The sequence below is a fragment of the Amblyomma mixtum genome, chromosome 5 (genome assembly GCF_055824585.1).
Source record: "Amblyomma mixtum isolate Tamu chromosome 5, ASM5582458v1, whole genome shotgun sequence".
Taxonomy (NCBI): domain Eukaryota; kingdom Metazoa; phylum Arthropoda; class Arachnida; order Ixodida; family Ixodidae; genus Amblyomma; species Amblyomma mixtum.
The window spans coordinates 110,462,326-110,485,687 of record NC_143016.1 but is presented as its reverse complement, the minus strand read 5'-3'; the positions used below and the strand labels follow the sequence as shown (position 1 = coordinate 110,485,687).

At 46.8% G+C, this 23,362-nt stretch overlaps 2 protein-coding genes across 4 annotated transcripts in view; both read right to left on the bottom strand.

The window, feature by feature from the left end:
* LOC149343365 (ATP-binding cassette sub-family A member 17-like) overlaps positions 1-23,362 on the bottom strand; it is a 135,859-nt gene that overhangs the window by 66,439 nt on the left and 46,058 nt on the right. Inside the window, exon 1 of one of the 3 annotated variants that reach the window (XM_089545876.1) lies at positions 17,449-17,583. The exons of the other annotated variants lie outside the window; for them this stretch is intronic. The gene's annotated coding sequence lies outside the window, so the exon portion shown is untranslated. Of the gene's footprint in view, positions 1-17,448; positions 17,584-23,362 lie in introns of those variants that run through there. 3 annotated transcript variants of the gene reach the window in all.
* Positions 15,816-21,876, bottom strand: LOC149343366 (uncharacterized). The gene is made up of 2 exons (XM_089545878.1): positions 21,427-21,876; positions 15,816-18,973 (listed from the first exon to the last, which is right to left on the bottom strand). The coding sequence occupies exons 1-2, from the start codon at positions 21,820-21,822 to the stop codon at positions 17,177-17,179; spliced, it is 2,193 nt and encodes a 730-aa protein (XP_089402004.1). The 5' UTR covers positions 21,823-21,876; the 3' UTR covers positions 15,816-17,176.

Here is a 23,362-nt window from a genome sequence, read left to right as displayed (position 1 = left end):
GAGTGGTTTTATTGGAGTTGTCAGCGACTTAGACCTAATGACCCGACAGCGAGCTGACCCAGACCTGCGACCTACCATTGATTATCTGGAGGGCCGAGCTTCTGTCGTACCCCGACAATTTTCTAGAAACCTGCCGGCCTTCTGTCTCCGGAACGGCATTTTGTTTAAGAAAAACTCCAGCACTGTTGACCGAGCGCACCTCCTCGTTGTTCCGGCAGATCTCCGCGCCGATATCCTTCTGGCTTGTCACGATGAGCCGACCTCCGGCCACTTGGGCTTTGCCCGCACACTTGCACGCGTGCGCCAGGCGTATTATTGGCCCAAACTTTCTCACGCCGTCCAGCGTTACGTCAGAGGCTGCCGCGATTGCCAACGTCGTAAGGCGCCTCCTCTCAAGCCAGCGGGCTTGCTCCAACCTATTGAACCGCCTCGAACGCCTTTTGATCAAGTCGGCATCGATCTTCTGGGCCCATTCCCTGTGTCATCGACCGGTCATAAATGGATCATAGTCGCGACCGACTATTTAACAAGGTATGCGGAAACTAAGGCGGTGCAGCGCGGTACGTCATCTGAGATCGCCCAGTTTTTTATGCAACAAATCGTGCTGCGTCATGGCGCACCGTCCCACGTAATCACTGATCGAGGTACGGCGTTTACGGCACAGCTCATGCGCGACGTGTTCGAGCTCAGTCACACGAACCATCGCAAAACCACTGCCTATCACCCACAGACGAACGGGCTCACAGAGAGACTCAACAGAACGATCGCCGACATGATCGCAATGTACATAGACTCGCAGCACAAAACCTGGGACGAGATTCTCCCGTACGTCACGTACGCTTACAACACGGCCACCCAGGAGACGACCCGATTTACACCATTTCGTCTGGTCTACGGACGTGACGTTCAGACGATGCTGGATGCAATGCTTCCATGCTGCACTGATGACCACCCACTCACGCCAGACGCCGAGCAGTTCGCTCAGCGCGCCGAGGAAGCACGTCAACTTACCCGTATTCACATTCAGCGGCAGCAGAGCACGGATGCGCGCCGCTACAACCTCCGTCATCGGCACGTCGAGTACCATCCGGGTGACCAAGTTTGGGTGTGGACCCCGGTACGCCGCCCAGGCTTGTCTGAAAAACTGATGTGCCGCTACTTTGGACCGTACCGAGTTTTGCGCCGCGTCACCGAAGTGACCTACGAAGTTCTTCCTGACGGGACTGTGCAGCCTCAGCGTCGTCCACCCCGCTCTGAGGTTGTGCAGGTTGTCCGCATGAAACCCTACTTCACGCGGTAATGGATAGTACGCTCAGTGTTCCGCTAGTTTTCGCGTGGGACACCTTCGCCCACCTCCCTTGTACATTTTTATGTGCTTGTGCTGTTTTTTTCCCATTCCACTCCCCGTACTGCAACCCCGCTTTTATGTTTTTCTTTTTTTGGGAGGGGGAGTAATGCCACCTGGTGTTCTCAGGTGGCGCTGAAGTGTCTTCGAAGACGTTGAAGTGTCTCGCGCTGGCTGGCTGGCTGCTTGCTGTATTCTGCCGGTTAGCGACCTGTCGCCCTATTTTCCGTTACAATATGCATGAGAAAAATGCTCAATAAATATGCCTGTGTGGGCCATTAAGGAAATGAGCTTAAAGTAGAGTTTATACCGTCTACCTCATGTCTTTTTCCTTTTCCGTCGCACTACATGCACTTTGAAATAGCTTACTTGTAATACCGACACTGTCCTCAGCAGGGTCATTTCTGGTTGTGGCATTATCAGCATTAAGAAGAAACATACTTTCAGCCTACCTTAGTTTCAATGCCACATCATTAGACTTGTCATCATGCGACTGCGCGTCCTGCACAGTTCAGAAAAGTCACTGATTGCTCAAGAGAGGTCACGTGGTCACCTGACGTCGTCACATTCTCACCACCGTGTCAAGTGGCAACTGAGTGAATTGAATTGAATTAATTTCGATTGCCACCTGCCCACAGTGGAGCTCCACATCATGGAATATTTCGCGTCCTGCATTAGTCACAAACGTTACTGATTGTTCGAGGTGGAGACGACGTTAGACGGTCACCTGACCACAGCGCGAAAATTCAGAACTGAAATACGGGAGGGAGGGGGAGGGGGGACAACGCGGAATGTACTAGACAAACAGGTTGCAACACGTTCTCGGCGAACAAACTCAGTGCATGTATATATGTGTGCAAATTAAGATACGCGTCATTCCTTATGTGGTGCCAGCACTAACAATTGCACATAATCATGTAGAAACAAAGTTGGTTTTAAAGCTGCTGCATTACACTCTTACCGGGACTTAAGCATCACCACAAAAGTTTTGCTGATGTAGAGATGTGCAATGCCACAAACACCTGTGAAACTTTCTCCTGCTAATTTTCTTCAGGTTCCTGGCATCTGAACATCAGCGGGCGTGATGCAGCACAGGATTTTTACTTTTATACGACATGTGTCAAAATTTGGTTTAATTAGGAACGGTGTAATATTAAAACGTTTAATCTACGGCATTGTATAAATAAGTAAAAACTAGAATAATAGGGCTAATAGATACTTGTGACCACTTAGTTGAACAATAAAGTATTTTATATTTGATTTGAGCCGGAAGCTCAGAATATGAGATCTCGAAGTATTCGCCTCAAGAGAATGTTTTCGAAACGCTCGGTTCGCGTAGTTTCATTGGCGTACTTCTTGCAGGAGGGCATGAGGGCGCGCACGCTGCTAATAGTGACAACCACGCACCGACGCAATCTAAGTTAAGACCAGCAGTCGGAAACATGTCGTTATGAAAGGCGAGGAATGGGCAATACTTTCACGCCCACCATTCTCGCCTGGCCAGCTTGACTAAGCCGAACTTTCAGCAACCCATAATTTCGTATCCCGGAACAACTTACAGTGTGCAGCTTGCTGGAAGGAGAGGAAGTTTGTTCTCGCGCTGGCTTCCGCTCGTCCGGAGAAGCGACCGCCAGCGCGAGCGAGCCGCGTAAATAGTGTACGGTTCCAATTCACATCGAGGAAACCCATTTGCACATCAATTATTTTTCTTTTTTTTGTAGGCGGAGGGCCGTGAATCACGGAGGGAACGGGAGAGAAAGAGACCGCACCTCTCAGGCCGCACCTCTCCAGTCACCGCTATCTGTTCCGGTCCGTGTAAAGGTCGATTCCCTAATTTTCAGATGGCCTCTCTTGCAAAACAATCGACATAACTTTAACGCACTATCTTTTCATTTTTCTTCTAGTAGCGTCTTCTCCCAAAACGTATTCTTAGTATTCCCGTCGGAATTATAGCAAAAAACCCTACTATTGGTTTCGAATTCGCTCTTAGCAAAAAAAAAAAAACACGTTATTCGCACAAACATACGAAAAACAATTAATTTCACTTCGTGTTCTTCTGGTTTTTCTTTCCGTGTTTTGCCCACCGCCAGGAAATTACTGTTTGTTTCATGATTGGGTGGCGTCTCACTGTTTGAAATTTTGAAGTCGCAGAATTTCTCGGACTGTTTTTTCTCGGTATAAGTCTTCTCTACAATTATTTTACACACATTATAAAGTGAAATAAAAGAAACCACTGATAACAGCGTATTTAAAAGAGCTTACTCAGCTAAGTCCTTAAAGAACATTAACATCCAGAAATTTTCTCCTTGTTGCGGTGACATGCCACCCCGTTGCTCGAGCCCATTACGGCAGAAGATTAGTGACCGCAACCCGTCGATTACTCTCTACAGCTCAGATTAACTGTCTTTCGCAACATTTTCAAGATGGAACGATTTCCACAAAAATGCAATATCTCTGATAACTATGAGTTAACAGGTGCTCATACCGTTTCAAGGAAGTGCCAAAAAGAATGGACTGTTATCATCACACGTAGAGAGTGGACTTTCAAAACCTCCTACATTTGTGCACTTGGTTTCAGTTGAAGCTAAAGAATGAACGCTGGGTCGTTACAACTATTCTAAAGCTGCTTATTCTTGCATATGCGCAGAGAAACTTGGCGTTTTTTTGAAACGCCCGTTATTGCGTAAACGTCAAAGGATTTCCGATTTGCAGAAAATTTCGTAAAGCTGACACATGTCATTATTCTGTGCTTTTGTTTTTTTAGAGTGACCCCCAAAAAGAAGGATGTTGCGTTTTATAATTATTTTACCCCTAAGCTGCATTGGGGACAGGGAGAGCACAAGGCAAGGTTTGGTTTGGTTTGCGCAGGCTGAACGTGGAGGGCACAAGGTAAGGTTTAGTTTCGTTTATGGTGGTTTAACGTCCCAAAGCGACTCAGGCTATGAGGGACACCGTAGTGAAAGGTTCCAGAAATTTCGACCACCTGAGGTTCTTCAACGTGCACTGACATTACACAGTACACAGGCCTCTAGAATTTCGCCTCCATTGAAATTCGACCGCCGCGGCCCGGATCGAGCATCAGGTGAAACAAAGAATACTTTCGTTAGCTAGGTAGTTAGCAACATGCAATAATTAAATTTTTATCGTCATTTTAGGTGGCTGCTTGCATTTGCATTTGCATTTGATTTATGGCTTGCGGGATTTCAAGTCCATAAGCGACTCTGGCATGAGGGACGACGATGTGGAGGTCTGTCCACAAAACTGTTCATAAAATGTAATAAAGTTTTACTAGAGCCATTCAGAGTTTTTGATTTTTTTCTTCGTGCACCCTCTTGATCACGCAAAACGTTAGCATGCTATCACTTATGTGTTGCCATTGGAACCTGTAATCGAAAATGCGTGAGGCGCAACATCACCTCGGTTCTTTATTTCTCATTTCATTTCATTTCATTTATTTACCTTAAAGGCCCCTTTAGGGGTATTACATAAGGGGTAGGGTAATCAAACATTTTGTAACATTTTTTCACGATGACATATAAAGTTCAATCTTTGCGTTGAAGAATGATGGGCAGGTGATAGCAGCAACGGAGTGGGAGAGGCCGTTCCAGTCTGACGCTGCTCGTGGAAAGAAAGAGGTGGAAAAGGTTACGGTACGGGCGCGCGGACGGGTGTCTTGAAGGGCGTGACCAGTGCGATGTGATATGCGGAGCGCAGTCAGTATTGCGGAGCAACAGAAGCTATTTAGCAAATAAATATGATTTTACGTTCCAAGCGAAGTTTGTGGGGAGGTAATAGTGAAATTAATCGCTCGTCATGTGGGCCACACGCTCAGTGCTGAGGTCTCAGCATCCGAAAAAATACGCGTGCTTTGTCCTATTCCAAAAGTAAACATCATATGGATCGCTCGAAGGCTGAAACGTGCTGCGTCATGCGTCAAGGAAACATACGGTACTGACCAGCAGCATTCGGAATATGCACACTACGCTCACTTTTCGAGAGAGCTGGGGCTTCTGACCCAGTGGTTCGGGGGCCAGCTCCGCGGTCTCTTCTGACAAACAGCATCGCTCTTGTGGGTTGTTCTTACCAGACATATGTTTGCGTACACCAGACACCGTTTCTGACTTGGATGCAATATCCATAGAACCGCACTCGCCATTTCCAGCTGATTTGCAGCTGAGTATCAACCAACTGGCCGCACAGTTATCGTATGTTGACGAGTGTTTTCAGTCTTCATAAAGTGGTGCTTTGCGGTAGCGCCAAGAGCGACAAGACAAAACGGAGGAAGGGTTGTCGAAATAGGAATTTTTTATCCATGCCCATTTGCCCTGTGAAGCCGCGAAATATATTTATTTTATTCGTCTTCTTCGACGCAGAAATGCCGTATATATGTGAATCGTGTATGAACAGCTAGACCTGAGCGTATTACCGCAACAAATACACGCGTCACAGCTCATCAATTTTCCTAAATAATGCGAAGTGTTTAAAATACAAAAAGTAGGAGCATTTCTAGAACATTCAACAAAAATACCTGTAAGATTGCAGCGCGCCAGCCTCAGACAGATTTGTTTCGGCTTATTCAGAGTACGTGGAGAAGCCGTGTGTCGCGTATGAAATGCGATACACTGCTTAGAACCAGAAGAGAAGAAGGACATAAGCTGCTTTGCGCGGATATGCTACCGGTTGTCTTCGTCGCTGTGCACTGTGCTCTTTCACCATAGCAAAAATGGAATATTTTGCGTTGACGACTCTGATATTGGCCAGGCCACTTCAATTTTTAGAAAAGTAGTCTGCAGAAAAAGGTAAGAAACTAAAGACAGACGGAAGGACGTAATTCAGACTTGAACGGCGAAAGCCACTTTGGCAGCAGCAGGAGCAGCATCGTTTTCCGAGAAATTCCTGAAGTCACAGTTTCGCTCAGACAACTTAAGATATCGAGGGCAAATAGTGGCACGAGCGCAAGTGTTTGGATATGCAAACGCGGTGGTAAACTGAATTTGGAGAAATGGTAACACAAGAGGGATATTGCTACAGTAGTGGGTATCAGCTACTGTCCCTGAGATGATCATTTTTCTCCCCGTCATCGTCGCCTTGCAGGCTTTTTCCCATTTCATGCCGTGGAGCGGATTTGAGTCAAAAGACACGCCTGTTGCGAAGGGTGTAAGCTCGATGCACGCTCGTCTCGATTGGAGGGTCGCGATTTGTAGCATAAAGAAGTGTTTCTGGATGCGGCTTTTCTTACAGCGTTCCAATTTCTTTCAAGTATAGATCGAGGTTGTAACGGATGACATTCAGCCTTAAGAAATGGGCCTCGTCCAAGCAGTCTCCGTAATTTCGTAATAAATGTTCTAACCACGAGAGGCAGCATTTCAGGTATCAGGTATCAGCTACTGTCCCTGGTATCAGCAGGTATCAGCTACTGTCCCTGAGATGATCATTTTTCTTCCCGTCATCGTCGCCTTGCAGGCTTTTTCCCATTTCATGCCGTGGAGCGGATTTGAGTCAAAAGACACGCCTGTTGCGAAGGGTGTAAGCTCGATGCACGCTCGTCTCGATTAGAGGGTCGCGATTTGTAGCATAAAGAAGTGTTTCTGGATGCGGCTTTTCTTACAGCGTTCCAATTTCTTTCAAGTATAGATCGAGGTTGTAACGGATGACATTCAGCCTTAAGAAATGGGGCTCGTTCAAGCAGTCTCCGTAATTTCATAATAAATGTTCTAACCACGAGAGGCAGCATTTAAAGCAGTTCACCGCTGTATTGAGTGTAATCAGCCACACGCCGTCTGTCATTCACAGCAGGGCTTGCCGGAACATTCATAGAACGACGGTTGTACGTAATCATAACGTGTCATGGCATCAGTCGCTTGAAATATGCACGGGAGGGATTTCGATAATTCTGACTTTTCAGAATTTGGTTACATGTGAAGTCGTCGAAAAAATTCATGCGCTTAAAGCAATCTTCTTCCATCACTAAATATCTGCTAACTGCGGCTTCTACTATTCCTTTTCGCAGTTTTTCTCGTCATACATACCTCTGTGGCAGTTATTTTAATACCTGCTAATTATCCGGGTCATTAATTCGATATCGATTGACATCTGTTTCTTACCTCTTCCTAATAAAGCGAGCTGCTGAGACTTATTATGGCGGAAACATGGGCTAGTTGGAAGGAATTAGAAATCATATTTGCTGGCGCTATCATATTTGCTAGTTATTTTCAGCGCCTTCAGAAGAGGTATGCTCCATGTCTTTTTTTCCGAAAAACGGTAGTTGAAGACTTGCGTCTTTCCTGTGCGTATGTATTCGTTTGTCCCTCGTGCCCAAATAAGTGCTAGCAAATAAGATTTTCAGCTGCTGAAATTGTCGTTTTCCATAAATCTATAAAAAGTAAAAAAATTTGGAAAGACCTTTACAAGTAACCGTCGCTGCGGGAACGTTTCGGCAATTACTCATTAAGCTGTTCATTCTCTCTGCGTGTGACCTGGTCAGGACGCGCACACGCCTGCGCTTCTTACGATGGTGGTGGTGGAAACTTCATTACAAAAATAGAGAGCGTATGAGACCCCGAAGGTGCCCTACAGGCTAGGTTACATACTCAGTTCCGGACGTCGCAGGATGATGCCGCCGCTTTGGCTCACGCAATGAGGGCCTGTTGGGCCCCGAGATCAGAGCAGCTAAGAAAGGTCGCCTCCCAGTCCGCTCAGGTAGGGTTGGGGAAATGGGGAATGACTGTGTTCTTCTGGCAGACCCACACCATGTAGTAGACATCGGCGTCTTCCCACAGTGCTTGCATCTGCCAGTGGCCGTGGGGTCGAAGTATTGCAATATAGCGCGGCAAAGCAACATGTTTGTTTGGAGTAGGCGTAGAATTAGTTTTCCCGCCTTATCCAAGCCCCCGGCGGGGGATGGATATTGACTGTGCTGGGAACGATAGTATTCCACAATTCCCTGTACCGCAGCAGTGGCGAATAATGGGGTCCAATCCACAGGTCTCAAATGGACTACCCGGAGAATCAGCGCTCGGGCGGCCGTGTCTACGGCCTCGTTCCTTCTAAGTACCTGATTACCTCGTCTCCACACCGAGTCTTTTGAAGTGGGGCCAGCGACACTTATGCTCGCATGCAGAATTGCGTAGGGAAGGGGTGAGATATCCTCTGACATGCAGCTGGCGCAGGCTATGCGGATGTCAGTAATGATTGCTTTCGAATTTTTTTTGCGAGAGAGCTAGCACGACAGCAACTTCCACCGCCTGTGTAGAGTTATGTACCTGTGTTTTCCTGTGGAGTACCGATGCCGTGTAGTACCCGGTCATTACCGGTCCAGCAACGCCACGTAATATACCCCTGAGGTACTACCGCACTGTGTTTCAGCGTCCGATCACGTGCTTTCTGTCTTCCCTGGTGTAGCTCAGACTGCATGCTTCTGGGCAGAGCCTGTACGCGAATGTTACAGTGGTGCTGCCAGCCGTGTCACAACGTGCCGTAGTCGGTGCGGTGTCAGGCCGTGACTGTGTGCTCCACTGCGGTGATAGGCGTTCTTTGTTACCGTTCCGTGAGATGGCCATGGATTCCATGCGAAATGAGAGTTGCTTTATTAAGTATCTGGCGCATCTGAATTCAGCGTCTGGGAGGGGGAGACATTTCCGACAAGCCATGTTTTTTTCCTTACCACGTGTATTCTCTTCATTTGGTACGGTATGCCAATGTACGGATCCCTGCTGACTTTCAGTTTGCAGCCGAAGGCTACAAAGTAGTAATGAGTGTTTTTCCTCACTGTAATTATGGAACACATTCAGCTGCTTCGTTCCTATTTAAACCCTTCCTTGCTTCGAAACCCCTACAGGGGTTCAGTATCCCCGGCCGATTGGGATTTTAGATGAAATGACCTCGGAAAGCTGCTATTGCGTTAGATGTTTACCTCCTATCTATATTTCTTGATGGTGTCCCTACGAGACACTGGGCTCGGAGGCTTAAAATATCCATGTGCTATAAAATGGTCAAACATTTGATTCGAACTTGTCCTCTGCCACCGTAAGTGTCTTCGGGGCATAATTATACGCCAATGTCTTTTACCGCGACAGTATCATTAGAGTCTACTTCAATGCTCATGTAAGGTTGACTACGTTCAAATTATATTTTAAAATAATAGACATCATGTTATCTGTCTAATAATATATATTCTAATTCTAGTTCACTTTCTTCTCAGTACGTTGCATGTCGGACACTTCTGCTCTAAAATATTTTTTTTTCTGTTTCCATTTTCACACACAAGCTGATATGTCATTTCGTCAATTTTCGCTCTTCGTGACACGGCGCTCTCTCTTATTCACGCCATTGACTTGTTCGTTCTCTCTCACCATCTCTTCCACTGCTGAAAGCGGTCGGAAAATTTCTTTTAGCTCTATTACCCGCGTCCGCGAACTTTTGACGCACGGCGAAATCACGGAGATTAGAAAATGATGTCGGACGTCCCTCCATGACGATAGAGAGCAGCGCTCAAGCTACCGCAGCGCCAGATCATAATGCGGAAGTTTGTTCCCTCCTCAACATAGTTTTCTCGCATTCTCTACTAATTCTCTTTCGAAGCACCGCATCTTTCGACGCTCACTTCTTCCTGCTTTCCGCGCCCTCTAAGCGCTCAGCTTGAAGTTATGTTTGGCGATCACTGCATGCTTTATTCTTCCGAATGGGCGAACTTTGCCTCCCTTCCTAATCAATTCATCCTCGCATCTTTTAGCAACAAAGTTTTTTTGGGAACACTGAGAAAAAAAAATGAACTGCCAGTTTACTGTCATATACTGTCACAAAAACCCAAGCAAACTAAAAAGAAGCTGGTTTAAAATGGTTGTATGACTTGTACAGAAGAGCTCTTTAGTATCAGAACGCAGCATCATGCACCTGGGCGCTGTGACAAGGAAAAGGCTAAATTGTATTAATAGGAATGCCCAAATGGTACAAGTATTTTGCACATTTTTTTTGTTCTTTGTTCTAAGTGATTCTGTTATCTGGGAAGCGATAATTCGCGTAAGTAATCCGCGGTGCAGAATCTAGAGTCAGAGATTTCGACAACAACAAAAAAAAAAACACGCGGTTGCAAAGGGTCACTAGATTAAGCCTGTTTCAACTGTTGATGGGGGAAAAGGAATCAAAGTGAACAAGAAAAGGCAGATGATGACAAATTTATTGGGCGTTCAGGATATCTAAAATGAGGCCATCACGCATGTTTCTAGGTATTCGGATATGACCAAGTAAATCAGCGAGTAACCGATTATCCGGACTTTGTCTGCCATATTGGGAGGGAGTGGGTTCGGACCTCACCAGGGGCATGTGGTTGCTTTTTCTTCTTCTTGCTAATGAGTTATTTTCAGCCGTAAAGTACTTGCACTACTAATTTGTATTAATCGTTACTACAAATAAAAAACAATTTTACTATGCTTTTCTGCGTTTCGATGCCTGTTGGCTTCTTAATATACAAATTATAAGTAGCCCCACATTCTATGACTCTTGCGTGCTCTATAGATTAACAAAGGCCTTAGTTCTGGTAGTCTCAATGACATTATTCTCGCAAGCTTCTGTCCACACCGATCGGCCTAGTTCCACGTGACGCCCGCGGTAATAGAGTTATTATGTCTACCGCAATGAAAGATAAAGGCGCTGCAGGACACTCAGGTTTAGGTTACTCGCCACATAATACCCTCGACAGTAGAGATTGAACAGCCGCCACCATACCTCACTAGGTGGATCACCATACGCGAAAATAGTGGTCATGGGTTCAAATGCCAACTGCGGAATTTAGTTGATTGCTCTACTACTTTCGTATTAAATCATTTTTCAGTCATAAAGCCATAAAGCGGTTCTGCTACTAATGTCTAATAAGTCAATACCACAAATTAAAAAAATATATTTTGCCATCCTCTTTCTGGTTTAGATGGTTGTTGGCCTCCTTGATATGTGCGTCATAACCAGGCCTTCAATTCGCAACCCTTCTCTTCTTTTCCACAGCGTTTGATTTTACGTGCGAGATTTAAAGTTTATAGATGACCCTATACAGTTTAAACAAAAAGCCAGAATTTGCCAAAAAAATCTTGACAATTTGCTTAAATGCAAATTTCTTTTAACATGTCTTCATTTTCGCTGCTTTTCTCTGAAATGGCTTAATCCACAACGTTCACATCAGCAGTCCGGAACGACATATTTAGGCTAAAGACTGTAACCGTAGTAATAAGCCTATGAGAAAAACTGCGTTTTCTAAAATATTATCTTACTTTTCATTCAGCGAATTCATTCATTCAATCATAGCGAAAAGTTTTAGGATATATACTTTTTCTTGAAGAAATACAATTCTAGCTCCAGTTCTGCAAAACAAATAATTAATTCCACACCGCGAATTTCAGCGCTGCCTCTTCCCTTTTTGTTAGAGAGAGCGACAAATGTGCAAAAAAATTAGACGCAAGAAAACAATTCAAAGGAAAATTTTTCAAACACTTTGTAAGAAGAGCTGGGTGGCGTTCCGCCCTGATAAGATTGGCGACTCAAAAAGCGGCCCTTAAGTCTCTTGGTAGCACTTCCTGTACGATGCAAGTGGCAGCATTGCTATTTCTGGCGGCGCACAATTTTTAAAGCTCGTGTAATCCGTATTAAGTAGCCCTTTGCTATCTTTTTAGCTCACATACAGTGGAGGCGTATTACGGCCTCACAGACGTGATGCGGTTGATCGGAAGCAAAGAGTCAAAAATACGCAGCTCGTTGTCATTATGCCTCATGTTTTCGCCGATATCGTTGGTACAGCAAAAAAAAATTACACTTAACAAACGCCAAAAAAAAAACGCAGCGTTCAAAGAGCAGAGAAACATTCTTGTGAAAACTAGAACAAGTGCAATATAAGCCCCCATCTGCTTTGCACACGAGGTGAATACGGCAACAACAGCAGCGCACGTTCCCGCAAACCTACCACTTCCATTATGCATGCATGTCGGCGTTGTGTTGGCAGCTTTCGTCAAAGCACCTCCGCTCTCTGCTTACCGATGCGAAGCAGGACAGGCTTGTGCGTAACGGGCGCTAAGCTTTACATCCACGGCTGTAGATGTGTGGGTGTGATAAAGGCTATAAAAAATATCCTTGAATGCCGAAGCCTGGTGGTGAAGTTTTGAATGTGCGCTCTGCACTTCACGCCGCCTCTTGAGAATTACGCTCTTAAGTTTTACGCTCTGACTATCAATACACAGATTCTGTTCCGGGCACCCTGTCTTTTCTTACATTTGACGACCATGAGTGTCAACCACCGCCTTAGAGCCCAGTAAGCTTTCTACAAATATTGGAGAGGAAAGTCACGTCTGCGGCGCCACTAGTGGCTGTAACACTTCAAGGCACGTGTATGCTTTCACTATACGCTGCGCAGTCGCCTTGCTGTGCGGCCTTCATTGATTTGTTTATTTTTTGTCTTCGTCATGTACCCCTTTTTATCAGTGCGTTAGGGTTACAAGTGTCTGCGCTAAAGGAAATGGCAACCACCTTTACGCGTGACATGTTGCGAGCCTTGTGACAGCATCACAACCTACCGTCCGTTGCAGGTGGCAAGCTGCCTACCAGATTGTGAGAAAACTGCCCACCGCGGAAGTTGGCAGTTAAATTAATGATTGGTTCGAGATGTTGCTCGGGAAGTTTTGGTTTGGTTTATTGTGGTTTAACGTCCCAAAGGGACTGAGGCTATGAGAGACGCCGTAGTGGAGGGCTCCGGAAATTTCGACCACCTGGGGTTGAGCAACCTGGTTCTCAGAAGCCCCACCGGTGGCAATGTTAGGAAGAGGAACCCGTCGGGGCAGTGGCACATCGTTTAACCGGTGCACTTCTGCGCCAGGAGTGGTTTGAGGACTCCCAAACATCTATGCATTAATGTACAATAGAAAATGACCAATTCCGCACACACGGGTATTATAAAGGGAGAACCCATTAACGCTGACGCGTGATACCCTCATTGCGGATCTGCAACAGAATCAGGAGCAAAAAAAAAATGCCAATGCATTAAAAAGATCCCCCGATTATCATGGACAAGTGTTTCATTGCTCACAACAGTTTAGTTCTTCAAATGTCTTCCCAGTATTACGGGTTCATTATAAGCATTTCTGCTAGGAACATTTTACGCGATAGCAAAATGGAAGGCTACATTGTTGTTCTCACCCTGATTTCTAAATATTTCCCAAAGGATGCTAAAGCAAGTACTTGCTGTTTCAGACTCCTCGCCTCACAACGGAAACTTTCTTCCCAGGTGACTCACTTAACAATATCATTTTACGCAACGGCTTCAACACAGCTAAACTTTTAGCACACTGAAAACCAGGCAGGGCGGCAATCTCTTCATATTTCCACATTAGTGTCCGTGAATTTTATTTTCTTGTCCCTTTGGTGCTTTGCGTTAGATGTTGCAGGCCTTAATCTTGATAGAATTATTCCTAGTGTATTACTTCATGGATCTTTTAGAGGCTTCGAAGAATCCATATACTTTAAAAACCCTTCTTTTAAAGCGGGTTCACTCCTGACTCCTCGCAGTTAGCATGGCAAAGCTGTCTTGCGCGTTGACTGACAATCTCTATTTCTTGCAGTTTTGGGGTAAATATTTAGAGAAATCATTTTGCGTCTTAAGGCCTGTCATCTGCGCAAGAATTACGAAACCACAAATCATGTGCATCTGCTGGGTCGTGCCCGAATGAGCTCCACGTGGACGCTCTTGTGTCGGAACTAATTGAGGGCTGTAGAAAGTGTGTGCAAGCATTGCTAAATACTAGAATACGTGAAGCACTGAGTCTGCTAAATTGATATCTTAATTTTCTCCCTTTCTTTCATGGTAGCTTTAGCATCTTCTCTCCTATCCAGCAGGTGAGGTCTCGCACTCTACATTCTGCCTGTGCATAAATTACATAGGACAGGTTCTCAATAGCAGCCGTTTGTAAATCGATTTGGAAAGCGTTTCAATTGCCCTCTGAAAGCACGGATACTTCTGGGTTAACACATAAGAGAAACCTGTGAGTTGGCAGAACCGAATTCATGCGCACATATGTAGCTGCAAAAAGGTCGCAAACAACTGAATACATGTCGCAATTTTTCCGGCAGCTCTGTTTCAAATGGCTGACATAGATGTTCTCTCATCTTATTGTTTCTAACTCAAAGGAGATTTGAACTTTTTTTCATGAGTTGTACAATATTCAAGGATTAAAATTTAAAGAACCCATAAGAAAAATATGCCCAGTATTTTTTTTTTTTTCAAGTGAAAACTTTCTTACGGGACCTCGTGCTTCAATCGCGGACCCTGTAAATTTGGCCTTCAGCTGCGTTACAGGTCAAACCATGAAAAAGAGAAAAATAATTTCTATCAACATCCACGACTGGGAGTCGAACCCGCGGCTTCGTGAACGGATCTCCTTTAAAGGCCGCTCAGCGAGACCACTAGGCGATCACCGCAGTCAACACGCCTCGTGCTAAAGCGAGCTATGGAAAGAAAAATGATAGGAGTAACATGAACAGATGGGAAGCGGGCGGAGTGGGTGAGGAATCAAACGCCGGTTAATGACATTCTCGTCAAAATCAAGAGGAAGAAATGGGCTCGGGCAGGGCATGTAATGCAAAGGCACGATAACCGTTGGTCCTTAAGGGTAACGGAGTGGATTCCAAGGGAAGCCAAACGCAGCAGTGGGCGGTAGGAAGCGACCTCAGTGTTGCGTGGCATCACCACAAGGCGCGGCCGATACGACGAAATATTGTGGCGGTTAAATGCACCGCGCGCGCTCGCTATGGTTAACTTGATGTTGGGAATCGTGAACGGCATAGTAGCACGCTGGGGGGCTTTTTTGTGATATCTTCAGACGAACGATTCCTCGAAGCGACTCATGTGTGTAAGATAAGAAACATTGCTGGCCATATCACATCTTGACTGAACCAGCGCTGTTCTATTTCTGCACTATATGCAAAAGTAAATAAAAAATGTGCTTCGTACTGCCAAGAGCGATAGCTGCGGAGAACCCTAGAGATATCTGCTGCTGCGGCAATTGCTTAGGTGAAAGCGGTTGCTCAGACGCGCCTATTTTTTCTAAACTAAAGTGGCAGAGTATTCTAGAGGCGCTGTTGACGCATGCGCTGCTCAGGCTGCAAAGCAGCACCTAGGTACCAAAAGGTAGCTAAAAGTTTCGCCAAAATATGTTTAGGTTCGGCTACGTGTTCTCCCTCCATTCTGGCGCCAAGGGCACCCACGGCGCGGCGACAGCAGGAGCTAAAAACATAGCATGCTTAAAAAAAGTAGCGCCAATGGCCGAATGGTCAAAGGCGTCAGTCAGGCGGGCTATTAACTCCTGGTAGGCGTCGAAGAAGCTGCAAATTATGAAATATCAGAAAATTTATTTTTCTGCGACACTAAAGACAGGCGTGAGCTTATATGTTCCTTGAAAGCACGTGGCCTCGTCACAGCGCCGCAGCCGGCTGATGAGGATTATTGGTACTCATTTCTTGGTTGGTTGGTTTATGGGGGTTTAACGTCCCAAAGCGGCTAAGGCTATGAAAGACGCCGCTGTGGAGGGCTCCGGAAATTTTGACCACCTGGGGTTCTTTAACGTGCACTGACATCGCACAGTACACGGGCCTCTAGAATTTGTAAATGCGTACTCGGACAAGTAGTTCCCTTCGCACGCGGCAGCAGCGCAGAAGGCGGAGATCCGACTGGGCAGCTGTTGGCCAGCAAACATACCTTGGGACTCAAGTTAAAAGTTCCCAAATCGATACTATTCATTTTTCACCTCTCGTGTGCAGTAATTTCATTATCAGCGCTGCACCTGTCTCGCTCTTATCACGCTTCTGCATGCTTCCGCTTTCGACGTTTTGCCCAGCCTCAACACACAAACGCCCCGGCTGACCTATCTCGGTCCGCCGTGCCGGTCGTCAATTGCAATTTTGATGCCTCCTTTTCCATTGTGTTTTGGGGGTCCACACTACCTTTCAGGGAGAAACATGAGCTGGCACACGCTCTTCGGCTGCCGCGCTGGCGGGAAGCGCGCATTTTTTTACTGCGGGGGTGAGTTTATAGGTGCTTGCTTGTTCATTATTTCCGTGTGGCGCGGTCACAATTATTCGTTTCACCGGAGGTGCAGTGCCATAGCCATAATGCATATTTTTATGGTAATACCGGTCTTGTTCGTTAGTAGCCATGACTGAAAAAGCAGCCTAAACTGTGATCAATTTCGATAACGTTGCTGGGGTAAATGGTTCTAAACGTTGCCGCTATAGTGGGCATTGAGCTGCTTTTAACACTTTCCAATTTGTGTTGCTAGCCCGGCGGATTGGATTGGGACTACAGAACAAGAGGCTGCAAGGCCGAGCCTGTTTTGCGCGAGGAAAGTGCCGTACCTTGCGGGGCGTGACGTTTCCGCAAATTTTCATTATTGTGTAACAATTCGCAACACCAGCCATTCTAAGACAAAGAAGCGCAATATTAAAAGCCACGTGCTTCCTGAATATGGTCAAAAGTGCGCTTGAATGAGTCCACACTGCTAGAGGTTGCTATTGCAACGATGCCAACACACTATTGCGCTCAGACAAGGCTGGTGATGTCACATAAATACTTCCCAGGAATACTTCCCAGGAGCGGTCAGGGTTGCATTACCATACAGGGTGAGCCAGTTGCGCGCCTAACACGCACAGGGCGCTGAGCTTGTCGGGCCCACGCTTACCGGGCACAGAACATCAATCGGGAATATAATCAGTGAGGAAGACTCAATATTTTTAAACTAGATTAGCTCTCGGAGCAAAAGAAATCATCCTGTCTTTCAGCGGCGTCGATGGTCAGACCGTAAGCGGTCAGCCAGAAGGGCAGCCAAGCAGGTTCTCGGTTTCCTTCACTGACGCTGAGGTCGGACACGCGAAGGCATCGGCGAAAGATGACAGCTCCCTGAGAGCTGCGTTGCACCTACGGCGACCTCGTGTTTCGCCGCACTGCAGGTAGCACCAGACTGCATACAGCAGACGTGTGCCAGATAGTTCGGGCAGGCCCACCAGGGCCATGGAATCGGTTGAGTTTCGGGCCCCAACAACATGCAGTAGGGACGCCATTTCAAAAGGCGGGGATTCACCTTGCACTTCTCTTAACTCTCGCACCACAGGCTGGGCGCAGTCGATGTGAGGACGGCTACGGCTACTGCCCTCTTCCACCCGTGACGAGTTGTCGTCAGCGAAGCCCTTCGCTGTCACAAGCCTCGGTAGTGCCGACGGCATCACAGATCCCAGGCCTCCAAGCTTGAGAACAAGTGGGCCGTCGATATGGTAGAACGGCATGGCTATCGCGTCAGGAAGAATGCGAAAGTCTTCCCCGGCGCTTTCAGCATGGTTAACGGGCTCGTAAAACTCTGGACGTCGCCGTTTTGTGTGAAGCGAATGGGCAAAAGTGACCTTGTCTCGTTCGGAATTCTCAAGGCCAGCTTTCAGTTGAAGCCAGTTGTGAAAACTGCCAGTGGACATGTCGTTATAGTTTTGAAACGCGTCGTTGAGGTCGGCGTCGCTGAATCTTGCCACCAGTTCGAAAAGTCCTCCTTCTGCTGCTGTCCCGTTTCCTTGGATGTCATGACGTTCCTTGTAAGCGCCAAAGCTGAACGCCGGAACGAACGGTAGCAGCGCCTGCAGCACGTGCTCGTAGGCATCCACCAGCTCGTGGTGGAGAGTTATCAGGTCAACCTCTACGCCTTCACGGAAGAAGTCGCGCACGTACGGCGCCACGACAGCTCGGCCCGCGTACTTCTGGAACACACGGTGGCATTTGAGCTGCTGATTCCGGAGCGCGAGGTCGACACTGCCGGCCATCTGGACTGCCCACGGTCCATGGTAATTGGGCGCCATCGCTTCGATTATGTACCACCTCAGATACTGCTGCGACGTGAGCGCTCCGACTTTCAGCGGCAGGGACAGCACCATTCGGACGAACTCTGCACTGGACACATCGTAGTTGAGGGGCCCATCGCGGCCAAGGCAGGCGTACACGAGCTGCCAGCACATGTGTCCGACGAATCCCGGCACAAAAGTTCCGGCGGTGCCTGCATCCAAAAGAAGGTGGTCGCTACTGGCTGCCGGTCGAGTAAGCTCCCCAATAACCTGTTGCATGACTTGGCCGTCCACGGCTATGAGCTCCTCAGAAGGCATGTCACCAGAAGGTCTCGGTGCCTGCGTTGTGCGATCGGAGTTTAACGGCAGGAAGAACTCGCGCAGCGTGTCAGTGTCAGCCGCTGCACGCTGTCGACGCGACCTACGGGCGAAGAGATCCTTCGCCCACTGCCTTGGCGCCAGCGTGAGCACAGAGGCGTGTTTGTTCAATTTCATGGTGATTAAAGGCGCCAACTGCCAGCGGGTTCGCAGCAAGCTGGGGGTGTTCGCTATGTCCTTCGGGCCAGTCCACTCAGGGGCAGCAAACAGACCGGTAGCTTTGAGTATGCGTCTGATGATCTCAATGGAGCTATGGTTGTTGGCTACCAGGAGTTCGCAGACTTGAAATGCCATGGCCGCCTTTTGCACAGCTGTTTGCTTTGAAGATGCCGAGGTAACAATCTTTCTGCTGAGCTCATTTACAGAGCGATCCATTCGTTTCAGGAGTTCATCCTGTACGGAATCCTGGAAAGCAAGCACAAACAAGAGCACTCAGAAAATTGTTGACTGCATTAAGAAAGTAAGTTCACTGCTACTGCTTTAAACAAAAACAGTGCAAGAAGTGTATCGTTAGAAGCAGTTGCTCTAAATCTTTTTTCAGAAATCCGTATATATCTAACGATTCCATATCGCCCTCATTACAAAAATAGTCAATTAGCCTTGCAGGACAGATAGTGGTGTGCTATTACGGGTGTGCTACTACTGAATATGCGTTTTAGGATGGCGACCTTTTGTAACTCGGTGTAAAAAGACACTCTTAGCTAGTAATTTCATTTAGGCTGACGTAAAAGCCGGAGCGGGCTCAGGTAATAGTAGACAATATCACACCCTGGAGTTTCTTTACACAGGACATTAGCCGCGCACATCAGCCCACTGACACTCTCATTTATTATGTACATAGCGTTTTAGGTTATGTCGACAAACTGTGTCCTGCACAGAAGCAATTATTAGGGCGAAAGCCTTATATGTAAGGCCGTCTAGGAACGAAATCCGGCGGCGATGGCGTCAAGGAAAAGTGGTCCACAAAACTCCCAATCACGTCATGAACAGAGGGAAAAAATTCTTTCCGTAGGTGCGGACAATTCAACCAAGGGTCATCAGATTGCAATGCGAACCCGCAAGCCATAGGCCACGAAACTGTTTTGCTTCTCAGCGAATAAAGGTGAACCTATAGTATGCGCTCCCTTACGACTGTATGCTAATGAGTAGGTGTGGGATTTAAAAAGAATAAAAAATATAAATTTAAACAAATAAGGTTTTTGCCCTCAATGCATGTAAGTAGTCTTAAGTGCCCTCCATAATCTTTTCAATTTAATTGTGTTAGACATGGGCACCTTAGAGAAAGTGGGAACATTTCAGTATTAAAGCATGTTTCAGCCGCATGAAACGGTTTCCCTAAATTGTATTCCCATCTTAAAGGGAACCGACATATCGCTATTCGCTCAGCGAATGGCTCTGCACAGGACCTGTAAACTAGTCCAGAACTGATTTCACTTCGAAAGGGTTGTGTAAGCCGCATTGCCTACACCTGATTTAACATCTTTACATGTCGGGCATCTCGTTATCGGGTTTTTTACTCTTTTTCCATCATCTATCCTCTCTTGAAAGTCAGTAAACTGACGGCGTGGCAGGTCTTGAGTGCTGATATCGTTTAGATTTCCTTTAAGTACCCATACGAAGCCACTGGCTGTTTCTATGCCATCATTTCGAGCCGAGCGCACGCTGTGTCCAGTGTTTGTGGTCTAGCCCGCCGGGGCCGTTGCACGCAACTTTACATTGTACTGCTGCCGGAAAAACTGACTTTTAATGCCAAAAAATAACAAGTCCCAAACGAGAAAGTCGGCTGCGTGTGTGCGTGCGTGTGTGTGCACTTGCAGATGGTACAGAAAATCCCAGCTATGGCAAGCATAATAGGATGACGCCATGGAGTATCTGTATGAAGCACACAGCGAGCCGTGCACCGCCACTTCAGAGAATCCTATACATGTCGTTCGTCTGTGTAGAATCGCCGCTGGCCGACCTTCACGTCGCCCCAGTTTTCCCGATATTCGTACCAAGATTGTGCTGAAACTGCTCGTCGTACAGCGTACCGGGAGGTGTCATAGCATTTCTCGTTGTATGTAGCTTACATGTGCTGGTCAAGTTGGAGGCTAGCCTGCGACAGGGATTCGAACCGACGACATATGTACCTTCAGTTTTATGCCTTCCCAATCTTTTGTATCAAAATTCTGATGCAAAGCTTCATCGGACAGCATTACGGGCATGTCATACGCTCATGTGTGTGGTGTCATATATCGCGCCACCGGAAACGGCGCAGACAGTGGAGCGAATTGCCTGCGGCGCGCCATTTCGTCTCTGGACTTCATTTCCGCAGGCTCTGTGGGTGCTCGTGCAATAAACAGTGAACCAAAGCTTCACTGGGGTGAAGCTTTGGCATTCCCACCCGTAAGCAGTCTTAAGTGTATTTGCCGAATTTTTATTTAACTTGATAATCCTTGCATTAGAGTTTGCGCGAAGCTGATAATTTCTCTTACAGAGAGTGGGAATGATCTCAATGGCAATAGTTGCCGTGGCATATAGATGGGCAGATTGTGCTGATGGTGCGCCTGGATTGCGGCAGAGCCAGGCACGCATGTCACCATTCTGTAGATATGTCGTCGGAAAAAACGCGAATTTCCACGTGAAAAGATTAGGCGAGGTAAAGCACGCGAAAAACATTTTTTTTTTTCAGTGGTAAGCTTTCACTGTATTTGGAGACTGAACCGATGAATACTGGAGAAATTGATAATGCGAAACAATTGTCCGGCGCTTGTCCCGGCTTCTTTCATATGACTGTCCCTTTTGAGCAACCCATCTCTACGCTACAATGAACCAACTTGCCCAACAACTCATCTTGCTGAAGAACGGTGTGCACGCACCGTGTGCTTGCCGTCCCGTGCCCCGCACACGTAGCCGTAGAAGTCGTCACATGGCTTGACCGCCCTTGGCAGGCTGGCTCTCAGCGCAGTGGCGATCCCGCGACAAACGGCGCTGTGGCAGACCTCCGCGCGCCTTCGCTTCGGTTCTGGCTTGGGGTCCAGGAGGTGGACACCACAGTAGACGGCCAGCAGGATGAACATCAGAGCGCAGATGGCACCCCATAGCGTGGTCACAATCCACGGAGGCGGTTGAACCGCGGTGATGAAGTCCATGCGTTGGTCGGCGTCGCCACCTGATTCAGGTTCTGCGCAGGTCTCTATACTCCTTCCGCAGGAATCGCCGAAGCCATGCACAAAGGAGACGGACGGGGTCTTTTTAATGCCCAAATGGGACATAACAGGCTACTTCAAATGACAATGCACCATTCCCCTTCTACATCTTCTAAAAATTACTAAGCATGAAATAACTCAGATAGCGTATCATACTGTCGCTGCATAACCTTGCGCCCTCGTTCCGCGGAGTGCGATGAACTTAATCCATACAGTCGAAACTTCAGATATTTGAAAAAATAATAGAATAACTTTTGGTATAAAATGATTATTGCTATTCTGAATTCCAGGTCATCCTTTAATTGAAATATTTTAAAGCAACCACTTTTCAGCCGTCCTACAATGTAGGACACTAAAGTGAAATGCGCCACCTATTTCGTTTATTAAAATTCAAGCAGTTTACGTTGACCGACTTTAAAATCCGATTTCTCATAATGTAAGATGGTTTTCTTATCAGAATGCGCGAATCTTATTTGTTTTTCTTGAGGAATCACATTGTGGTCGATTCGGTCGAATCTGCTCCCTGCTTCAAGGGGAGACTGGCGGCTCTTTCTAAACGCACACAGAATACAAAACAGAACGCACACAACGTAACGCTTCCACAGGAAAAGTATAGAGCCTCTTCAACCTATGCTAGCTAGAGCAAGTTTTTAAGAAACAAGCTTTTGGAGCTACTGCGCAAAAAAGCAGTGTCCTGCAGGTAGGACGCTAGGCGTATACGAGTTGAACCTTGGGTTAATACTGTGCAGTTCAAACATGTGTGCCAAATGACTGCAGGTCGGCAGCTGATCGAAGCCTGTCAGCCATGGTCAGGCTGCACGATGTACGCCGCCTTCGCATGGGGGTATGCGGCCGGGCCTCGCGTCGCTGTCTTAAAGGAACGCCTCGCAGTGCCTCTAGCAGGCATGCTGAGCCTCGAGTGGTCTGTCGCAGGAAGCCTTGTGTACTTACAGTGGTCTCCGGCCGCTTGGAGCTTGAAACTGTAATGGCGCAAGCGAGTGTCTGCGTAACGATGGTGGTAGCAATTGTGCTAGCAATAGTCAAAAGAAGTGGAAGAAAAAAGAAAACTGTACAGCCTTGCGCGACAGTTTTCAGGAGTGCGCGCTTTGCAGTTCAAAACTTCTTCTAGAAAAACAGCGACTCCCATGCTAATATTAACTTTATTTATTTATTTTCTATTTGTTTTCATTTTTCTGATTATCAAGCAGTTCATTTATTATTATTATTTTATTAATATTTTTTTCTGTCTCTCTTTCAGTCAATACAAAATTGAACCATACCATATGTTGCATTCAAATTTGGACATAAAGCCGTCGCCCCATCTTCGATCTCCTAGCTAACAGGACCCCTTCCGTTGCGTCGTTCAATCTGTCAGCCTATACCCTATTAATACTTCTTTTCCTCTAAAACTACTAATCATTCCAACAGTTCACCGCCTATGCCTTGGCCACTCCCCCGTAGTGGGTATGTGCCATTCTACTTGAGGCCAACCAACCAACCAACATCGTGCGACCGTCCACCCCGCGGCTTGTGAACGCCTGACAACGGTGATTAGCGAGGAAATTGGCAAGTGTGAGCGTCGTCTGCTACGCTGTTTCCCTTACAG